We start from the raw sequence: 22,848 nt of genomic DNA, 5'->3' as shown, positions 1-22,848 counted from the left end.
CAACTGGCAAGAGAAAAAACTAGACTCTGGTATTTGGCAACCAGAGAAACATTAATTAGAGATGGCAGTGACGTGGAGGAGGTGGAGGGGGAAGCTGTGTTTGGAGTTGGAAGTCTGGTCAGTTTCCTCTCCTTTGCCCTGGTTGGACTGAAGGGCACCGGTTGGTTAGAGCAACCATCTCAGAACCCTGAGATAGCGCCATTCTTGCCACCAGGTGTTGACGGGGCTCAGAGACAGGAGCATGCGGAACAGGGTGGAAAGTTGCTAAGTGACATTAGATGTGTGATTTCTGGAAGGGCCTGAGTAGATAGCCCCAGGAGGAGGTGCGAGCTGTGGGAGAGCCACCCAAGGAGGCTCACACACACAGCCAGCTGCTGTTGGGAGCTGCGGCTTCCTGCTTGTGGATGGAGTTTACAAATAGGGACATTAGACAGTATGGGTCTGCAGCACGGCACTGCCTGTGAGCCAGCACGTCTTGTTAGTGCAAGTTCTCTCCGCCTGTAGCTTCTTGGAATGGCACCATATCTGCTTCTAACTGGACTCCTGAACTCTGAGCCCAGGCCAGCAAGACTCCTGGCACTAAGAGGCCAATTAGTTTTTATTTCTCATTCCTACCAGCTGGGACTGGCTGGCTGTGGCTGGCTGCCTGGAGACTGTGTTGAGAAGTCGGAGGCTTCTTGCAGGGCCAGCAGGCAGGAGGGTTGGGACTCTGAGCCATTTCTGCCAAAGGTATGGGCTTGTCGTTAGCAGAGAAGCCACTGGATTTTGCTTTCCAGAGGATGATCCGTGCAGTGGCACACCTCAAGCATGTCTGTGGTCTCCGAATGGTGTAAGTCACAGGGACGCTTTCTCCCAGTGAAATTCCTCCTGGAAACAGATCAAAGCAGAGCTGTTTTACCCAAAAAGGGGAGAGAGAGCTGGGAGTCTCTCGTGCTTCTCCCCTCTTTCCTAGTGGCAGATCTAGAAACATCTCCACATGAAACTATTTTCAAACCACTGCGGAGGGTGCTGCTTTACAAGAAGCCAAGGAAGATCTCTCTGAGGATGGCATTTGAATTGAGAACCGGGAGCTCAAGGCCGTTTTGGACAAGAGAAGGGGTGCAAAGGCCGGGTTGTGGAGCCTGCTTCTCTAGTTTAATATCACAGAGGAGCCAGAGTGTCGGGCTGTGTGGTCAAGCTAAGACATTCGCTCTGATAGGTGGACAGCATCCACTTAGGATTCTCCTTGCGGAGAAGGTGAGAAGTTTAGATTGCTACAAGCGATTGGGGGTTCCACAGCAGGATAGAACAATCATTTGGCTGGAGTTTAACATTTTCACGGGCTCTTCTATGGAGCAAAAGTAGAAGTCAAAACACCAGGGTCTATTAGGGTAGTCGATGTAACATGGAAACTAGGCGTGGGTTGTAGCAGTGAACGCCTTGCTACTGAGAGATGGGACAGGTGTCTAGCATGCTGCTCCATACCAGGCATGGAGCCCCGGGAACAGGGGCCCTGGCCAGGCTTGTCCCCTGCTTCTCATTGAAGCTCTCCTCATCCAGCACTACTGTCTATAATGAAGCTGCTCCGACCACCCCCCCTACCTCCCCCCCTGCATGTTTACTAGTCACTAGGGACTGCTACACCAGGGGGGACTTAGAGTCTCCGCTTTAGCTCCCTGATTTCTCAGATGAAGGAAGCAAAGGCTCAGAGCTGATGATAATAAACCCATGTTTATTTTCCTAATCCCCCGTCCGATGTTATCTTTGCCTTTTTCTCCACTTTTCATTTATGCATGGCTTATATTCCCTACTACATCCTAAGCTGCTTTTTTCCTGCTTTTTATTTTAGTTTTAATTAAAGATTCTTTAGAGCAGGGGTCCTATCTTATCCCCCCCACTTCTCTCACCAACATCTAGCACAATGATTAGTTCGACCAAAAGTTGAACAAATGTTTGTGGATTGGTTGTTCTGGTTCTACCAACCCCACTGCCAAGGAACTACCGCCACTTCACCCATCATGGCAGATCGACTGCTTCCCCTAGACCCGGTGCTGCTTACACCGCTTCTCCCCACCTCTCCCTCCCTACGCTGTCACTGCTGTGCTCCTCAGGTTACGCTCGCTCGCTCGCTCGCAGGCGCTAGGTGTTAGCAATGGAGAGCAGGCTCCCCACCAAAGGGAGGATGGCTTGAGGGTAGGGGTCTTGTCCTTCAACTGTTTTACTCCAACCCCGGCTACTGCTAGGTCACTGCTGAAATCCCAGTCACCTTTCTTGCCTCCCCACTTGCCTCTCAGTAAGTGCTCACGGGGAGCAGCATGACTAGTCCGCAGGCATGGCTTCAGAGGTTGAGCAGAGGCTGAGGCCGGCTACTCCATTTTCCCTGTAGAGCGAGCTGAGTACGGACTCATTTCTGAGGCCTCGCTGTGGGTCCCAGCAGTTTCCTCCCCGTCCCCGTGTGGATCTTCTCTCCCAGCCAAAGTCCCTGCATTTGTTTAGTGGAGGGGGTGATGAAGCTGTTGAGATGAGATAGCTGTGTTTCCTAGAGTTTATATAAAGTCCTATGTGACCCCTGACACTGCCAGAGCGTCTGTTCATAAGATGCTGACTCGGTCCACATCCCCATCTCAGAATTTACCAATCCTGGTCTAGAGCCATGATGCTCAGTGCCCAGAACAACCCAAAGGCAGCTCAGATTTGAACTTACCCCACTGTCGGATGATACTATGTAAGAACTTGAACATGTGTGTGCATACATATGTGCATGCGCTCAATCTATTCTGTCTTAGTTACCTCCCTATTGCTTGATCGACTAGGCGACTTACAGGAGGGAGGATTTATTTGGGCTTAGGTGTTCAGAGGGATAAGTGTCCATCACCATCCTGTGGAGGAGCGTGGCAGCTGGCGTGACAGCTGGAGCAGCCAGCTGAGAGCCCAAATCTAGAGAGAGAGAGAGAGAGAGAGAGAGAGAGAGAGAGAGCTGAGAGTGTCATGTGGCTTTTAAACCTTAGAGCCCACCTCCAGTGACATTTTCCCTCCAGCAAGATCACATCTCCTAAACCTCCCCAAATAGCGCCACCAGCTGCCAACCAAGTGTACAAGCACCTGAGCCTATGGGGGACATTCCCATTCAAAACAGCACATGTCCTAAGTCTACATTTTAGAAAATTCTACAAATTGCACACTGACAGATGGGCTTCTAGGTCAGCAACCGAAAGACTCTCCACACAGGCAGGTTTGATTTGTTAGAATTTAGAGTGTGTAACACTTATGTCAAGACACAGCTATCTTTCCTCTGCTTCTGAACAAGAGGTTCTGATCTGGAAAGTCTATATATTGAGACTTCATCTTAAGAGCCATCAGAGAGTCTCCTCTGAGCCCTAGGACCCAGGACCAGTGAGCCAGGGTGCTTCTTCCTGACTCCTGTAAGTCTGGGGCTACTATTCTCATTAGTGAGGCTTATATGTACTGTTGCTATTGCCATGGACATGAATGCATGAACTCATAGCCTGGCATACACATACACATGTGAACTGCAAATACATGTATATTGATGTGAGCATTCATAAGCACATACATACACTTGTACATATATTCACAGTGTGGTCCATACACATGTATTTAGTCATATGGCACTTGTGCCCAAGGTGTCCTGATGCCTTTCCATTGTCTCTACAAACAATCATTTCTTCTCTTTTACCGAAGAAAATGTTTTCATACAATATATTCTGATCACAGTTTCCCCCTAACTCCTCCCAGATCCTCCCCACCTTCCCACTCACCCAACTCCATACTTTTTCTTTCTCTCTCCTTAGAAAACAAACAGGATAAAAAGAAAAATCATAAGAAACACACAGACACATAAAAATAAAACCCATAAAAACACAAGATCAGATCATTCTTGAAGCAGTCATGGACTGATCTATTAGTTGGACTTCCTAGCTCTGCTCCCACCTCCCAGACAACCCATACCTTCTGTAATGATCACAGCTTTCTCCTGGCTGCCTCCTTATGCTCAGGAGCCCTCTGAACTTCTCAGTGGTCCTTGGAAACACAGATTGGAGTCAATAGGGGGCCTCATCGAAAGAGCAAGCTTCTCAGCTCAGGAGCTGCATTCACAACGTATTAGAGCTCCTGTGGAACCCCTTCTCTAGCCACTTTTTTGTTTTTTTGTTTTTGTTTTTGTTTTTTGAGACAGGGTTTCTTTGTGTAGCTTTGTGCCTTTCCTGGATCTCACTCTGTAGACCAGGCTGGCCTCGAACTCACAAAGATCCACCTGCCTCTGCCTCCCGAGTGCTGGGATTAAAGGCGTGTGTCACCACCGCCCAGCCCTAGCCACTTTTTTTTTTTTTTAATCACAGAAACTTCAGACCTTGGTCTTCATTCCCAAGTGAGAAGTCAATAGATCCAAAGTATGAATATTTTTAACAACCCTTCTCTGGAAAGCAATACCAGCCTACATTTTTCCACAGAGCTATTAGATGGCCCATATTTCAGTGCCTTTATTAGTTTTGGAGAGGATCAAAACCAACCAGCCAACAAAAACAAAACAAAACAAACAAAAAACCAAAAACACAAGACAGAGGGTGAGGAGATAGCTTGGCCAGTAAAACGCTTACTACATAAGCATGAAGACCTGCATTCCACCCCAGGACCCAGGTAAGAAAGCCAGGCCCAGTGCTCACACTGTGGTGGCAGCACTGGGGAGGTGGACACAGGCAGACACCTGTGGCCAGATAACCTTGCGTATGTAGCACACACCAGGTCGGTGAAAGATCCCACCTGAAAGAAAGGCCAATGGCACCTGAGGACGGACACCCAAGGTTGACCTCTGGCCTCCAAATGCTCATACACAGATACCTGAAAACACATGTTCAACACATGCACACACATGGGGAGGGAGGGAGGGAGGGAGGGAGGGAGGGAGGGAGGGAGGGAGAGAGAGAGAGAGAGAGAGAGAGAGAGAGAGAGAGAGAGAGAGAGAGAACCCAAAAATCCAGAACAAAAATTGTTGGGGGATAGATGCACCTGAGTGCTGTACCCTAGGAGGCTGGAGACCAGAGCGCTAGGATCCCCTGAAACTGAAATTACAGGCAGTTGTGAGCTGCCTTGTGGGTGCTGGAAATCAAACCTGGGTCCTCTGGAAGAGCAGCAAGTGCTCTTAACTGCTGAGCCATCTCTCCAGCCCCTATGCTTTGAATTTTTAATTCTTGGATTATGAATAACATTGAGCACATTTTGTCTTCACTGCCTATTCATATTTCTTTCTTCCTCTATGATCTGAACTTTGACTGGCTGCACTTATTTCTCCTTCAGTATAATCCTTTGTCCTAACAAGCATGGACAGATCATCTGTTCTATCGGTATCATGGTAGAACACAGAAAGCACCTGGAATTTTGGTGGACAATTGGCCATGGATAGGAAGGAGCCAGCTGCCTGGTGCCAGTCTTCAGTAGTACAATGGAGCTGGAGACAGTGGTATACACATGTAATCCTACCTCCTCAGGAGGCTGAGGCAGGAGGATCACAGAATGAAGACCTGACTGAGCTACAAAATGAGTTCAGGTCCAGCCTGGGAAACTTAGCAAGTCTAAAAACAAATAAATAATAAACATAATAGAAGAGCTTGGATATAGCTTAGTGGTAGAGTACTTCCCTTGTATGCATGAAGCCCTAAGTTAGTATCCAGTAATCAATCCCCCTCCCAAAAAAAAAAGTAAAAGCATGATGGGTAAGACTATAAGCTGAAATCTAGCCACCTGAGATTGCAGCCTGGCTTCCCACCTACCTGCTGTGTGAGTGATGTTAGGCACATGACGTAACCTCTTGGGGCCTCAATACCCTTGTCGGTGAGATAGAGATGAAAATATGATCTGTGTAATAGAGCTGTGCGAAGAATTAAAGGCCAAGCATGTGGTATAGCTTCCGGCCCACAACACTTGCAAGCACACAATACTTTTAGGAATTCTTTGACAATTGCATACAATGTATTTTGATTATTCTCACTCCCAGTTTTCCTCCTAACTCCCCCCAGAACCACCCCCTCACCTCCTTACCCACCCCAACTTTATACACACTTGCTTGTGCTCTCTTCCTACTTGCTCTCTCTCTCTCTCACTCAAGAACACCAATTCCCTTTTGCACTTCCGTAAGCTCATGGGTGTGAGCTATGGGCTGGAGCGTGGTTGACCTACCAGGGGCCACACCCTTAAAGAAAACAGACTCTCTCTTCACCAGAAGCCGTCAGCTGTCAATAGCTTCTCAGTTAGGGGTGGAGGGGGCTGTGAGCCCCCCCACTTGCTGGAATGTTGCCTGGCTTGGTCTTGTGCAGGTGACCATAGCTGCTGTGAGTTCATGAGTCCTGGCATGTCCAGGACCCCCCCCCCCCCCCCCCCCCGTGAATGCTCCAGTCCTCTCTGAATTCCGGCTCTTCGACTCTTTCCACCCATCTTCCCACACAACACAAGGTGATGGTGTACATGTCCCATTTGTGGCCGAGAATGCCGCTGACACTGACTCTCCGCACTTCGATTAGTCACACAACACTTCTTCATTACTGAGTATGACTGCAGCTACTGTGGCCATTTAAATGGTCATAAACTTATGAACTTCCTTGTCCTATCCTGCATTTCTTCCCTTGTTCTCCAGGAACCTTCTGGAAGACATAAGATGTGATAGTAAAGAAACCCAGCAGTTAGCAAAATTTTTTCATGATGGCTAGAAAACATAGCACACTGCTTCTCCTGTCCTTCCCTGGGAAGAAGTTTATCTCACCTGCTTCTCCCCATTGACCCAGATGAACCTGCTTCGTTGGGTCACATAAAGCATACATGAGGGAGAATCCTGGAAAAGCTCTTGAATTCACTCTAGCTGTACCAAATATTGGTATTGGTTAAGGGAGTTTATGATTCCAAAACATTTTCTCTCATCCCACCTCTTCTAATGATCTTCTAGTTGATGTTGATTTGAGGGATATATATCAGGTTGTATGTGTATTTGCATGTATATGGTGAGGAATATATTTTAGAGAGAACCCTAATATCAAGTAGGTTTGTTAAATTTCTCATTGAAGCGTGTTGGCTATGTTAAGTGATGCCTGTGTGGATAGGGAGGCTGAGAAGGCGTATGTGTGGGTCCCAAGGTTTTGACTTAACCACCACCCATAATGTAAAGGAATATCTTAGAGGGCCAGCTAGTTTTCCATGGAACGTTTTCCAGAAGTGTTGCCTTACAGAAAATGGAAAAGTTTTTCAAGAGTCAGGTAACTGAGTCAGGCTTTTTTTCTTTTTAATGGCCAGAGTTTTGGGTGACTAGATTAAAGAAAGAATATTTAAATTTGTATAAGATATTATATATATATGAAAGAAAATAGATGTTTTTAATTGCTCTACCAAATGGGATGGTTTGTGTTTCTAATGAAAGAAGCATATTTTAAATACTTTATAAAAAATTAAATATCCCACCCTATATAAATCTCTAATGAGATACTCATTTGGGGGATTTTATCAAAGAGGAGACTTCCTGAGTTTGTCCAAGATAGGTAAGAATTGGAGAACCCAGAAGCAGTGGGTCTTTAATGGTGCCCTCCTCCTATGAACTTCTTTTGATGGTAACCTTGGTGACAGCCGGCTCTTCTCTAAATCATCTCATCTCTCCCACTTAAAAGAAGAGTGAATGAATGTAACAATCCTAACTTCTCTTCTCTCTTCCTCCCTTCTTCCTTCTCCTTCTCCATCTCCCTGCCCCGTGTTTCCTCCCCTGTTCTCCAGGAACCTTCTGCATCATCTCACTGTGCACCTGTGTGGCTGGGATCAACTTTGAGTTATCACGTTACCCACGCTACCTATATGGACTTCCAGATGACATCAGCCACGGCTATGGATGGTCCATGTTCTGTGCATGGGGGGGCCTGGGCCTCACGCTAATCTCGGGATTCTTCTGTACCTTGGCCCCCTCTGTCCAACCTGTCCCGAGGACCAACTGCCCTAAATCCAGACCAGAAAATGGGACAGTGTGCTAAAAAAAACAAACAAACCCATACATATATATATATATAAATATATATATAATATACATATATAAAATGAAACTCAATCAAGATGATGCCAGTGCCAAGGTAGAGTTGAGTTGGCTCAGGCACCTGCATCTCATCAGACTTTGTGTTGCCTCATCTCCAAGATGGGAAAAGTGTTCCCATCCTGTGGCTCTCTCATCAGTTCTTGACTTTGGCTTCATGATTTCTTCAAGACAGAGTGAAAGCCACCACCACCTGCGGTAGCATCTTGACCCCTGTCACTCATAAGGATGTGGTGGTGAACTGGAAGGGACAGAGGCAGTGGTCTGAAGCAACACAGATACACAGAAGGAAGAGCTACACTCTAGGCCATCAGGAAAGGCCACCACCACCCCAGCCATCATACCATGGGGAGACTCAGTCCCTTGAGTTCATAGAATGTAACCACATCTTCGAGGCCATTTTCAGAACCACTTCTCTGCTCCTCCTGTTCTGAGCTCCTTCCCAGCCCACCAGCGACACACCAAGAGTGGAAGAGAAAACAGACTGAGAAGGAAGTTTTCTCTGTGTGGCCAAACCGTTGGACAATGTCTTAGAGGTGGGAAGGGGAGAGAACATGCTGAGAGGCAAGATCAGCATCAACAAAAGGACATTTCAGTGGATGCTCGGAAAACCCAGTCTTACCTTCCAGCTGCCTTACACCCAGTTAAACAAGAGGCCACCCTGTCCTCCCCTGCCTGCGCTCTCTGGGCAGATCGAGCCTTCGAGCAATGCTGTGATATGTGTGTGTGAGCGTGTGTGCGTGTGTGCATGTGTGCATAGGTTTTGGGTGGTTGCCTTTTTCTTTTCCACTCTTTGAATGGAAATATCATCTTATTCCTCTCTCTCTCTCTCTCTCTCTCTCTCTCTCTCTCTCTCTCTCTCTCTCATTATTATTGTTTTTGACCCATTATGGAGGCCTCGAGATCTGGGAATTATATTGAAGGGCAGGCCTTCATGGGTACCAATGCAGCAGCTGCAGATCCCTGGAGAGAGACAAAAGTGTGTGTGTGTGTGTGTGTGTGTGTGTGTGTGTGTGTGTGTGTGTGCCTGCCCATGCACTTGTGTATATGTATGCACATGTGGTGGATATTTCCTGAGTGTGGGGTTTTATTGTTTGTGTTGCACTTTTTTTTTTAATTTCTGGTACAGCTGAAATTCCCAGAGGGCAAAACCAAGAACAAAACCACTGGGCCAGAGAACCCTGTGGTACTTCACAGCATGGTTCTGGAACTCCGCAAGATTTAGTCCACTAATTTTGGAAGTTCAAGACACAGCTGGGCACAAAAGTCCTAAGAGAAGAGGGGGAACATACAGTTCAGGAGAGAGAAGGAATATGGCCTCTGGTTGCTGATGTACAAGTACATATACCAAACAAGACCTTCACTCCCCATTGTGGGGGCTGTCCTTTGTCACCGGACATCTGCTCCTTTTCTAGGGGTGAGCCCTGTACAGATGAAAGGAAATGGGTCACATGCAGAGAGAGCACCTCCATGTCCCATGGGCTCAAGTTTGTATGATATTATGTAAATTAATGGAGAACTCTTGACTCTTTCCTTTCTCATCCCTTTCCTCTTGATCTTCAAGACCATGAATCCCAAAAATAGCGATCTCTCTTAGTGGCTAGCACCCAGACTGAGGTGGGACAAGGCCATCCAGGTGTCTCAGGCTCGCTTGAGCAGATTGGCACTGGGTGCCGGCAAGGGCAGAAGTCAGCCAGAGCTGTGAATGCCACACGGCAGGAGCAGCTCATGGTTACCTTGGGGACCCTGCTGGTGCCAACTGTCCCTGGGGAGGCAAGGAGAGAATCCTGAGCAGGCGCAGCCATGGTCAGCCATGCAGAAGGGGAGCTCAGCTGCTGCAGAACAGGTCTGCTTTGGGAACTCGGCCAACCACTCAGCAGCCTTCCCTCCCCCAAATGCTCCGCCGTAGCTCCTGTTCTCAGCCTCTTTTCCTACCGGACTGCTCACCTGCTAACAGTTTCCCTGTCCTCCCTCCATCCTACAGGCTGCAGGGCCTGATCGTCTCATTGGCCTTTGACTCTCCTCTCTCTCTCTCTCTCTCTCTCTCTCTCTCTCTCTCTCTCTCTCTCTCTCTCTCTCTCTCTCTCTCTCTCTCTGTGTGTGTGTGTGTATCTATCAGGGTGTGATATCCAATGGGCTTCAATGTGGGTAATTCTTTGCCTGTGTCTCTCTGGTGCAGTGTGTGTGTGTGTGTGTGTGTGTGTGTGTGTGTGTGTGTGTGTGTACCTATATAGAAGTATGGATGCATTTCTCAAGACTCCCTCACCAGGGCCCTGGTCAGATCCTACAGTAGGTCTTACATGTGAGGACCCTGGGTGCCGGAGTGCCAGGTGAACGGGGGAAGCTGAGGGTCAGGGAATGCTACTGGCTTCCAGCTGAGATTCTAAACGTTGTTCTTAAGATAAGCAGTGTATTCTAGGATAGGGAAATAATTTTCAGAAAAAAAAAAAAACACCAGTTTTTTTAATTGAGAATTTCCTTTTTCTTTTCCTTTGCAAAGCTAGATTTTTTCTCTTAAGGTGAAGGACATACTTGGGATTGGAAAATGAAAGTACCTCAGATTGAGAGGATTTTTGTCTTCCTCCAGGGTATCTTGACCTGAGCAGGGACAAGTCGGTGGCCACGAACATCTACTTGGGGGCACAGAACTTGTCTGTGATGGAATATTAATCCCAGTTGTTTTCCAGTTGCAAAGAGATGGAGGAAGCTAAGCTATTGACAATTTGCTATTGACTAAAGTTTTCTTAAGTAAACTTGTTTGAACATACGAGTTCACAGACCTCCCATTTATGCCCTGTTTTTTTTTAAATTCATATTCATCATAAACAGATCATCTGCTCTATCCAATTGCCCAACTCTATGACAAACTTTTAATAAGACTTACTGGCTTCCTTTGAAACATGAGCATTCCTGAAATATTAGACGGACTCCCAGGAAGAAGATAGATTCTCTGGCTCAGTTGATTCAACCCACCATCAGCAGAGCAGGACTTTAGAGTAACCTTCTCGCTCTATCATCCAGACAGGTGCAGACACACACAGGCTGGGGTCTGTACTACTTAGCAACAGAAACAAGCTCCGGCACCTGATCAGGATGGAAGTCTCCACAATGATAGCGGATAGATAGCAATCTCTGTCCAGGTGACCTGATCCTCCCATCACAGGGGATGGACCACTGGTTAAAATGAGCCCCTCTCAGGCAGTTTCTGGAGCTTTCTGGCTGTGAGGTGGCTAGGGAGTGAGTACAAGAGAGAGCATAGAAGGAGAAACACTCTAGTTCAGACTCCACTAACTCTAAATCATAGACTCCAACCTTCTGAGGGGACTGAGAGCCAGTGGCCTCTGCAAGGCCCCCAGTTCCTACCCAGGTCAAGTTCAGATTCTTTTAGCTATGTGTCTACAAGGAACATGACTGCACATGCTGTAGGCTCTGTGCAAATGAACAGTGTGAGAGCAGCTTTGACATTCCCTTGATCTCTCCTAGACTGAAGGTTTGGGAACGTTGAGGGTCTAGCTGTGAGTAAGTACAATTTCTTTTCCTCGTTTGGAAGTTATGGCTCTTTTTCTGCTTTCCTCTGCCTATGGCTTTCCTTATGATCAGTTTGTGACAGTTGCCTTCTGAAGGAGGAGAGGGACTTCAAGCACTCCTCTGCTTCTTCACCATGGCCCAAGGTCTCACAAAGATGTGTGTGGATCACTGACATCAAAATATAAGAAAGAAAATGTCTGTTTCAGCTTCAGTCACCTGGCAGCCTTTCAGCAGCCCTCTTTCTCACCTCTAGAAATCATGAAAGCATAATTAGACAGCTCCACCACATCAAGATCAGCCCTCTTTGGCCTCAGGTCCCTGAGTGGAGCCCTAGGCCCTGGCACCGTCCTGGTATATTTTCCCTCTGTCCAGGGTTCTATCCAGGTATGTCACTTTTCCGCCATAGGAGAGGGTACCCTGAGACTTTACATCTCCTTGGTCATCCATATACATAGTAAGAGACCTAACAGGAAAAGGCTGCATGTGTCTTCCTGACTTCAGGAAGATGTGCTATTTAGGTCCCCAATGCTGCCCACCTAATAAAATTCGGAATAATGAAGTTAAACTCGTGGCTCAGAACATTTGGCTTCAACTGTCTTAGGCTGGGAACATCCGCCCACTGACTTTCAGTCATGGAGTGGAAGAAGTGGGGATAGACCCAGACACCCTCTGTCTTTGTTCAGGTGGCCTATCTGTTGCTTCTCCTAGTTCAAGGGAATCTTCTTTTCTGAACATGTCTCTGCTGCGCCTGGGCTGGGTTGCCCCAGCGAGCACATCTATCCCTCCCCAGGGAAAAAGGATAAGTCAGAAGAACTGGCAGCACAGATAGTAACAGGGAAGCACATCTCAGCTGGACCGGCCTGGGTACTGCCTTCCGGCTCATGGAGACAGAGGAAAGGGACGGGTTTTTCTTCCATGCAAGTCCAGCAGAGCAGATGCTTACAGATGATGCCTCTCAGAGTGTTGACTTCTAGGATTATGTTTACCATCTTTCCATTGATGTTTCTATGCCACAAAACATTTCTTTGACATTGTTCCTAGTCCTTAGACGGGGTTATTAATAGCTATTGAGCTCCCCCCCCCCCCAGGGAATACATGCTCATTATAGAAAACTAGAAAAAAAAGCATGCAAAAGACTGAGAGACCAATCATAATCGCATCATTCTGAGGCCTCTACAGTGGGCCCAGTCATAATGGTCAGCACCTCAGAAGCTCTTCAGTGAGTGGTTGTCATTGGGGGGATAAATGGGGCCAGGAGGACATGGCATGGCCACAGAATTGGCATCAGGAATTCTGTGTTCTTGGTAGCAACAACACAAGGCCCAAGGACAGCAAGGAGGTCTTTGAAAACTCATGCCAGAGCTAAAGGTTACTATTTAGGGTCTCTCTCTCTCTCTCTCTCTCTCTCTCTCTCTCTCTCTCTCTCTCTCTCTCCTACTATTCTTTTTCTTCAGGTGCCATCTCAATCTAATCATGGGTATAAATTCACTAATTAAGCTACACTTGTATAACACAGCCATGACTGTACATTTCATTCCACTCTGTACTGATATGATTTGTGACTCTGGGCACTGTGTCTTCTCCATACTTGAACTTCCTTTCCTCATCTGCAAAATGAGGATGGTGATAACGTTTTACCTCATGGTATATTAAGGGTGACAAAGAAACTGCAAAGCGATTTGCAAACATGAAGTGTCTATGAATTATGCACTGTTCAAATTACCCGTTATCAGCAGCGTAGCCACTAAAATGGAATGGTTCCATCAAGGCTCTGCCAAGTGCAATAATGTGGAGAGAGAGGGGGGCGATCTTGGTTGCTGAACTAGAGTGTAGCTGTCCAACTGGAGCACATGGGGTTCACTCCCCGCTTTGAACCCTCTAGAGGAATTGCCTCCTTCGTATTCTTCACCCATTGCCAGACTCACTTTCTTTTCTCCAAGGCCAGTTTAGCAAAGTGCACGCTCATTCCTGTTGCTTATTACCAGAAGTGATGGAGTGAAGAGACCATGTGGAGGCTAAGAGCATACATAGATGGCTGTAGCAGTTCACCTCTAAAGCAGGTGTGGAGTTAATGCTGTTTGTTTGTTTGTTTGTTTGAACAGTTCTAGTATCATTCCTAGCTGTACATGCTCATGTTGGGGAAAAGTCCAATTCTTAAAGCTTTTAAAGTTCCCTCATGTTTAGAGTGAGGATAAGTATGATAGAGTGAGAGCCCGCTTCCTCTTGTCAGGCTGCAAAGCTAGTGACTTCTGAGTTCTGATAGGAGGTCCTCTGAATGGTTTATCCAGTTGAACATTGCCCAGTATGATCTTGCTTGGGTCATAGATTCTAAAGGGGAAAAGAACAGATTCCTCAAAAGAATCCCCACTCTTTTCTTCTTCCCTGCGTGCACCGAGACTTTCTACCAGAGAATAACAAGTCCTTGCTCTCTGTATGACTAGAGCCCAGCCCAAAGTAAGGGCAATGGTACCCCTGCAAGGGTGGCTTGTTCAGGGACAAGAAACAGAAGCCAAGTCCCAGTCTAGGCATCACCCAGCTGCAGCTCAGCCTGGGATCTCCCTGACACATGCCAGCCTACCACTCTTCATGCCTAGGGCCTGTTGTGACTCCCCAGGGAAACAACCCTGTGTCCCCCATTTCTCTCCCCTGGACCCCGAGCTTTTTCTATCCTCTCTGGGTGGCCCATAGGCCCATTCTCATTTGTATGTAGTGGTGTGTGTGCGTCGTGAGTGTGCCGATGCCTTCACACAGAGATTTCACCGAACCCCTCTTGTGCCCCTTCCCTGCCCCACCCCCACTGCCCACGGTGTGACTGTTTCGCTATTCAAGACTATCTGTAAAAATGTACAAATAAAAGTGGAAGCTGGAAATAAAGGGGAGGGGCATTGCACCTACTCAAATGCTGAACAGAGCCCTCAGTTTTCTGAGGACTTGTGAGGACTGCCCTAGAATCCTGACTCTGGTGGCACGTGAAGGGAGGGATACCTGTCACAGGAGAGTTTTCTGGTTGTTTCCCTGGTGGTTGCTCATGCTTGCTTAGTACTCTCTGTTCTGAAGACGTTTGCCTTTAAAGTTAAGTCACTCTCCCCCAAAATAAGAGCATATCATCAAAGTTAAAAGAGTGAAGGTCATGGCCGACATCAACCCAAAGACCTGACCTGACCTGACATTAGGGACTTTGTTAATAGATCACCTGGAACCTTGGGTGCATCTTGTGACCTCACCATGTATCCATGTCCTCTCAACTTCACAGGGAGCAGGGTGACTTTGGGGACTCGTGGGACACCAGGTCTCCCCCGTCCATTCTGCTGCTGTTTGTACCCTTGCTGGCTGTTGCAGGCTGACTGAGCTGAGGCAAATCAGGAGATGCTTTCTCCCTGTTGCTCTTGGCCCAAGCTGATATCCCTCGGAAAGTAACCTCAAGCCAGCAGCCAGTTTATGTGCAGAGTCCAAAGCCTTTTATCTACCTGTTCAGTCCCAGATGCCTTGTCCAACCCACTTTGATGATCTCGTCTTGCTCTCTCTGCTAATAGAGCGTTGCCTCGTAGAACTGGGGCAGGAGAAAGCATCAAAGGAGATGGTGCGAGTGAATTGCTTTACCAACTGTGGCTTGCTCTACAAATGTGGCTTACTGTGAGAAGACGCAGACGCTGGCCAGGGGACATTATGAAATGGGAAGGAAAAAAATAAAGGTGTTTCTGGGGCTGGGGTGGAGGCTGTGGGTAGAAGATGTGGTGAGATCGACTTAGAGGTTAATGAAAACTTTGGGATGAAGAAATGTCTGTGCTTCCAAAATCCCCTTAGTAGAGTGACAGAGAAATATCCCCAAGGCAGTAATCCTGGAGTAGGAGGGATTAGGATAGCACAGGGTATGGATAATCAATCCTGGAGCAGCTGCCAGAGAAGGATAGTTTTCTCAGAGAGATGCACAGCTTTGGCCTGTGCCAGCACCCCCTCCACTCATGACTATAGGCACCTTCAGTCTACAACTTCCCTGTCCCTGATGGACCTTGGTAACCTTCCTTGAGACTTGCACAAGGAAGGTGATTTAGACCACTGCTGCCCAATAAAATTTGATACGAGATATGTATGCAATTTGAAATACCCCACTGGCTGCATTTTAAAGTGCCAAGCAAACAGGTGAAATTAATTTCCATACTATATTTTAACCCAGCATATGAAAAATATTAGCACTTCAACATGGGATCAATATAAAAGTTACTGGCATGTTTTATGTTCTGGTTATTTCAAATGAAATCTAAATCTAAGGTGAATTTTACCCCGAGAAAACATCTCCACCTGGCTCAACCACATTTTCAGTGCTCAAAAGCTGCATCAGGCTTCTGGTACCCGTCTAGGAGAAGCCAGCATTAGGTCTGTTCAGAGACTGAGCAGGATGCCCTTGCCAATGAGTCACTCACTGCTGCAGATTTTCAGTATGGGGAACAAAGGCAAAGGCAGCGTTTGCTGAGTAGGAAACAGAGCTAGCTCCACCATGCTGTCTCACCTCTGGAAGTTCTACTTTCCCTGCTTAGTAAGGGGAGAGAGCTGCTGTGAACCAGCTACATGTTATATCTGCCACAAGAGGCATTAGTGCTATCCCTCGACATGGCCCTGATGACCTGTCAAAACCCTAAGGGGAAAGCAGGCCATGTGCCCTTCGGCTGTAGGAGCATCAGCCACCATCCATTCTACCCATACAGATGTCTTTTATCTCATAATAAGGGACAGACAGGCCTCCCCATTGTTAAGAATACACATCTCTCCCACTTCTTAACATCTGGTGGAGTCTCCTGCTAAGAACATCTCACTGATATTTGGAGCTGTTTAATCCATCCTCCAATTTCTTTGATTTTCTTTTTTTATCTTGAATGCTGAATGGAGATATGGGAGAAGAACAGCAGGCAGACTGTATCTCCTAGGAGGTGGCAGAGACAAGTTCTGTCCTTACACTAGGACTCAGGCCACCATTTCCTACCTCTCCTTTCTGCTTAGAGATCTTCCTTAGGTCTAAATAAGCCTCATTTGTGTGGGAAATAGACAGGTAGTGAGATCTTAGGGCATAGAACAGAGTAAATATAAGCAAGCCTCTGGGCATTTTCTAGTCATTTCAAAGAGCCGGTATGATAAGGCCTGATTCACTTAAAATCTATCATTCTGGGCCCCATGCTGCCGAGCAGGGGAAAGGGAGCTGATTTGGTGAGTATGTTTTATATGTGGTCATTAGACAGGGACCATCGCCGGCAAAACTCGCAAACACCTGGAGTGTTTATGGTCCAACAGATTATTGCTCAGTCAATATAAATTTATTTACCTTCACTCTAATTTGCATAGTGCTTTCTGATTGGTTAGACACAGTGTGGTGTATACTGCAGGATTCTAACAACGACTCTCCCCTTGGAGGTAGCAATTCCTGTGGTTATTGGTGCTAAAAATAAGATTAAATATTATGTTAATTTGTTCTGATATGATGTGAATAAATGTATTGTTTAATCTTAACAAGAATGCTACATCTTATCAGATCTATTGTACTGTCTGTTTCTTCTCATAATTAATTAATTACAGGAAAGGTGATCCAAACCAGATCTCAAAACTCTTGTGATCTTCTAAGAGGAACGTAACAGGGAAGTGGGAGGGGGGAATGAAAAGGAAAATTACCAGGTTCCTGTGACTTTGAAAGGACTGAGGAAGCAGAGAGCGTTTGGGGACTTCACTGAAACTGACTGCATCTTGCAATTTTCTTTTTCAAATTGGCAGAAATATTGTTATTTCCATCGATTGAAGAAAAAAAAGTGTCTGGTAATTAATTAAATGACTTGTTCATGGAAAAAATAAAAATAAATAATCTGTCAGTTGTGGAATGTAAACTGATTAAACAATTAAATAAAGAAGACCATGTTGTGTGTTTTAAGAAGCCGTGTCTGCTCTCTGTTTGGGGGATGGGTGGGAGGGGGGAGGGTACAGGCTGCAGTATTTCCTGGAAAACGGTGTTCCCTGGGGTTGTGTAGAGAAATAAATTGTACGATTCTTACACAGCTAGCTGAAAACGCTAATCCAGAAGGAAACTGACAATAGACATTTCAATAATGTGCTGGCCAAAGGTCTATGCTTTGTGGATTGGGGCAGAGACAAAAATGTGCAGATGGAGTGAAAGAGAAACAAGAGGAAATTTGTTTTTGTTTTTTCTGCCGTCACAGACATTAAGAACAAGAAATTCATAGGCTTCATGAGATATTGCGGTTGCTAGTTACATTCCAGCCCCTTGACCAATTTCCTAGCTACCAGCAAAGAGGAAAACTTCTTAGTCTTCCCTAGCTTGGTCCCTAACTTAAAGTCACATTTCCTCTCTACCCACCTCCCCCTCCAAAGCTTCTGGCATGTGTATGACAAGGAATGCTGGAAGAAAGAAAGGTTAATTGGAGGTGAGTGCTTTAAAAACGAGTCTCATTTCTCCATCAGTATCTCTAGGTTTAAAGGAGGAAACTGGCTTTGTGTGATATAAGTGGAGCATGAATTTCCTGAAAAGACATGGCTAGGTAGAAGCCTGGGTAGTCAGACTCCCATCCTGGTGTCATCTGGACCACTGGAATACGGTTGTTGGACTCTGGCCTTCACAGATTGCCCTGCTGTTCTTCCTGCTTCTCCTGTCCTGGGGATGCATGGCTACCCGTCCCCACCTCCTCTAGAGTCCCCATGTCGCTGCTTTGTGAAGGCAGTAGCTTTTGATTTATAATCCTAGGTGGGTGCACTGTGGAAGGAAGGTAGGAAAAGTATACATCCTCTTCAGCTTCTCTCTTAGGTGGGTAGCTCACGCTATCACTCAAGTTATTGAAGTAGACTATTCCTCGGACAGAGATGCTAAGAGGCCAAAGAGGGAAAGAGGAAGAGGGAGGATTCCTGAGTGAGCGGTACCTCACTGTGTCTCTGTAGCACACACGGAGTCTCCAAGTGGCTGTCATACAAATCATGGCCTTTGTGATAGCAGCCTAGATAGATAGCCTTCTAGACAGAAGCTGGAAGCTTCCATGGGGAGGTATATTCAATGCTGGACACTGTGAAAGACTCAAGGCTGCTCATTACATAGCTGCACGCATCTAGTCTGATTTAAAAAAGAAAAAGCTGTGGATTGTTTTTTAAAGAAGGCATCTTGAGGGTAATAAAAATAAACAGAAAAAAAAAACATTTCAAAAATAAGTGCCCGTCAGAGGAGGGTGACATGTCATAGATGTGGGGAAGATATCCCGAGTGCAGAAACAACGGAAGAAACCATAGACCAGATTTCCCAAGTGGCATTCCCCCTAACTCATCATAGATGAGATGTCCCTTAAATGAAAAGATTATTGATCTCAAGTGAACATCTCTGAGGGAGGCAGGTGATTAAGGCCTCCTCCTCACTGGGCACAGGTGATGAGGACAGGAAACCTGCATTTACCAGGTCCTATGACTTCAGCATGGCAGCCAGCATTCTGACCTGAGAGGTGGGTGGTTTCACCAGCAGCTACCTGAGGCAGAATACCCCATGCGGTGCCTAGTAGACTGCCCAGGGGAAGCCTCAAAGAGCATGACACTCTGTTCTCCTTCTTTTTCCGATAAAACACAACTTTGATTTCTGTGTCTGTGATGAATTATGCAGCCCACTGGGTTCAAGAGAGAACTGGGTTTGTAGAAGATGTACCTAATCCCGCCCCCATCTCCTGGGTCCCAGTGCCTCCAGGCACACATAGCCATATGACGAGAGCTGTTAAGTCATCGCGGCAAGGCAGCTCCCACATCTATAACCAAGTCACAGAATACTCAGGGTGGTCCCCAGAGAGGCCCTCTGGGTAAACTTCCTTCCCTGAATGCTCCTAGCTAAGCCCCTTCCCCAGCCTCATAGCATCATGCTGTGTCTTGTGGTAGTTAGCAAGGATGGAGGGAAGGACCCTCCTAGGGAGCAGGAATGTGGGCTTTTCTTCACACTCTGGTGAATACTTACAGACCTGAAAACCACAAGTCTTCCCTCACCCACTCACCCAAGCTGTTCTTCAGTGGTAGTGTTAAACCTTTTTAGCATTTCTTGGAGAATCCCCCCAACCACCCTCTGGTTCAGTGATTTGTTTGGAGGATACAGATTCAAATTAGCAAGGATCAAAGACACGCAGGACAGAATTCAGGAGAGACCAGGTGCATGCTTCAGCTTTTTCCTGTGGTAGATTTGCACAGACAGCATTTCATTCTCACAACAGTGTTTCGTGACGACGTCCAGAAAGCGCTGGCAACCACGCTTTAGCTAAGCTCCCAGGGAGTTGAGTGTTCACTTGGGTAAATGTTTACTGCCCGTGAATCTCACCTGACTTGATTATTTATGTTTCTTACTGCTGTGACCAGATACCCAACAAAAGTAACTTAAGGAAGGAAGAGTTGATTTTGGATCACAGTTTCAGAGCACAGCCCATTGGTGAAGGGAATATACGGAGGCAGGACTATGAGGGAGCTGGTCCCATTTCGTCCACAGTCACCGCGCCGAGAAACCAATGCCAGTGCTCAGCTCATTTTCTCTGTTTTATTCACTGTGCTGTCCAGGACTCCAGCCCATTGCAGGGTGCCTCCCACATTCAGAGTGGGTCCTCCTTGCTCTGTCAAGCCTTTCTGGAAACAACTTCGTAGACACGCCCAGAGATATGTTTCTGTGGTGATTCTGATCATGGGTATTAATCATCAATATCACTTAGTCTCTAGCCCTGTGTGGTAGTTACTTTTCTGTTACTATAATAGAACACCATGACCAGAGTCCACTTATGAAAGAAGGGGTTTATTTTGGCTTACAGTTGCAGAGGAACAAGTCCATCATGGTGGGGAGGCATGACAGCAAGCACCAGGCACGGTGGCAGGAGCTGGCTGTTGAGAGGTCACATCTTCAGTAGCAAACACAAGAGAGAGAGAACTGGAAGCAGGATGAGGCTATAAACTCCCAAAGCCTGCCTCCAATGAGATACTTCCTGCAGCAAGGCTGCAACTTTCTAGAAACACTGGTTTAAAAAGACACCTTAAAAAGGGATGCTGAAAGTTCAGCAGTGTTACTAGATATGGGGGCGGGGGCAAGAGGAAGTTGGATTTGATCAGCACGTGCTATATGGAGGCCACACAGAACATGTATAGTTAATGCATGTTAACCAAAAGTAAAAAATAAAAAAAGATACTTGGTTTATGTGGTGGCTTGAATGAGAATACCCACCACCATCCAGCCCATGCTTAATCCCCACTTGGTGAACTGTTTGGGAAGAATTAGGAGGTGTGGCCTTGTTGGAGTAGGTGTGGCCTTGTTGGAATAGGTGTGGCTTTGTTGGAGTAGGTATGACCTTGTTGAAGGAGCCGTTTAAGCCTATGGGGAACATTCTCATTCAAACTACCCTGCCCAGCCAGAGGTAAAACTGGTAACTCACAGTCAAGGTCTCTACCTACCACCACAATATTGCATAAATGATCTCTTGTGACTCAAGATAAGCCAGGTAAAGGAAGTCATTGTCATCAGACAGGATATTCTAAGGGCTTAGAGGTTGTTTCCCAGGAGCCAGCCAAAGGCCAGACCTTTTATTGGAATGTGCAGTGTTTGGTCAACTCCAGCCTGCTACCTCAACCTTTTACTGCACATTAAGCTATGAGATAAGTTAGAACAAACAAAACATATTTCCTGTCCATGTTAAAGCTCATCCTCAGGTATTCAAATTCCCTCTTCTTTGCTTTCTACAGACCAACCTAGCCTTGGCCTTCTTCATCTGCCGCAGACCAACCTAGCCTTGGCCTTCTTTATCTGCTGCAGACCAACCTAGCCTTGGCCTTTTATCTGCTGCAGACCAACCTAGCCTTGGCCTTTCATCTGCCACAGACCAACCTAGCCTTGGCCTTCTTCGTGGACCAATAGCTTGAAGTTCTTTAAGTGTCTCCTTTCTATCGGCTTCTTCTCAGGTGGTTCCCCTGGTCACAGGATGCTGGAGTAGGAGAACAGATATGCACAGAGCACAGATGCATGAGTGTTAGGCAGATTTGATTTTGAATTCCTCTCCATACAAACTGGGTCATGCAGCCTCCTTAACCCGTGTCCCTATAAAATGGGTACAGCAACATCTACCTCCCAGAATACTGTAGAAAACGGAAGAGTCAATAAACACAAGATAGAGATGAGAGAGTATCTGGTCCAGAATTGTTTCTCAGCACCTTCCAGCCTCCCGTCACCTCCTCTGTGCTATGTGTCCTTTTTCTTTACTGTGGATATACCTAAGAAGACTTTCTGAACTGAAGTTTTCTCACTGTTCAGCATCCTACAGGTATCCTTTTCTCACTACTTCAGAACCTGATTAACAGGGGCTGGAGAAATGGCTCAGCAATTAAGAGCACTTATGTTCTGGCTCTTGCAGAGGACTCAGGCTTAGTTTCCAGAACCCACACCAGGCAGCTCATAACCATCTGCAATTCCAATCCCAGAGAATGTAACACCTTTTTCTGGCCTCTATGGGTACTTGCACACATATGGTACACATAAACTCATGCAGACACACACACACAAATAATAATAATAATATTTTTTAAAAAACTGATGTGCAGTGGATACATGGCTAATTTAAATGTACACGTTGCATTGAAGTCTTTGCAACTGTCCTATACAGACACACAACGATGTATAATAAATATGTTCTGAATTGTTTTTAATCCAGGAGACAAAAAGGTTGATATTGGAAATTGTCTTCCCTCTGTGGAGGTCTTCCTTTTCTGGGAGTGATAGAAGTGCTCTAGGACCTTGTTCTTCTAAGAATGGTTCTCGGCTAGCTCATTAGCTATGAGGGAACTCACTAGCAATGTGGATCTCAGGCCCAACCTCAGATCTCTAGAACCAGAACTTGCATTTTACTGTGGCACTGGGTGTTTGGCGGCTGGTATACATTGGCCTGGGACACTCATCTGCTACATGTGTAGTTTAAAAGTTTAAGGCTCTGTCCTTTCTATGGCATCAAGACCATAGTAGGTTTTCAAAGAATATTGAAAACTAGACAAACAGTCTGAGGTTTCAAAGTCATGTCAGACTGTTTTAATCACTGTTCTTTTACTGTGAAGAGACACCATAACCAAGGAAACTCTTATAAAGGAAAACATTTAACTGGAGGCTTGCTTACAGTTTTAGAGGGTTAGCTTGTGATCATCATGACTGCAGCAGGCAGATATGGTGCTAAGCAGTAGCTGAGAGCTTTACATCCCGATCCACAGACAGAAGGCAGAGAGAAAACCTCTGGGCC

General features: G+C 46.3%; 1 protein-coding gene across 1 annotated transcript in view; it reads left to right on the top strand.

Annotated features, from left to right (window-relative positions):
- The window catches only part of Tmem178b (transmembrane protein 178B), a 394,177-nt gene extending 376,682 nt beyond the window's left edge, over positions 1 to 17,495 (top strand). The window contains exon 5 of the mRNA XM_076566448.1: positions 7,747 to 17,495. Coding sequence (XP_076422563.1) covers positions 7,747 to 7,997 — 251 coding nt within the window. The 3' untranslated portion in view covers positions 7,998 to 17,495. The remainder of the gene's footprint in view (positions 1 to 7,746) is intronic.
- The last annotated feature ends 5,353 nt before the right edge of the window (positions 17,496 to 22,848 follow it).

The sequence above is a fragment of the Peromyscus maniculatus genome, chromosome 3 (assembly GCF_049852395.1).
Source record: "Peromyscus maniculatus bairdii isolate BWxNUB_F1_BW_parent chromosome 3, HU_Pman_BW_mat_3.1, whole genome shotgun sequence".
NCBI lineage: Eukaryota > Metazoa > Chordata > Mammalia > Rodentia > Cricetidae > Peromyscus > Peromyscus maniculatus.
Note: the sequence above shows the minus strand (reverse complement) of the source record. Positions and strands in the feature narration are given on the sequence as shown.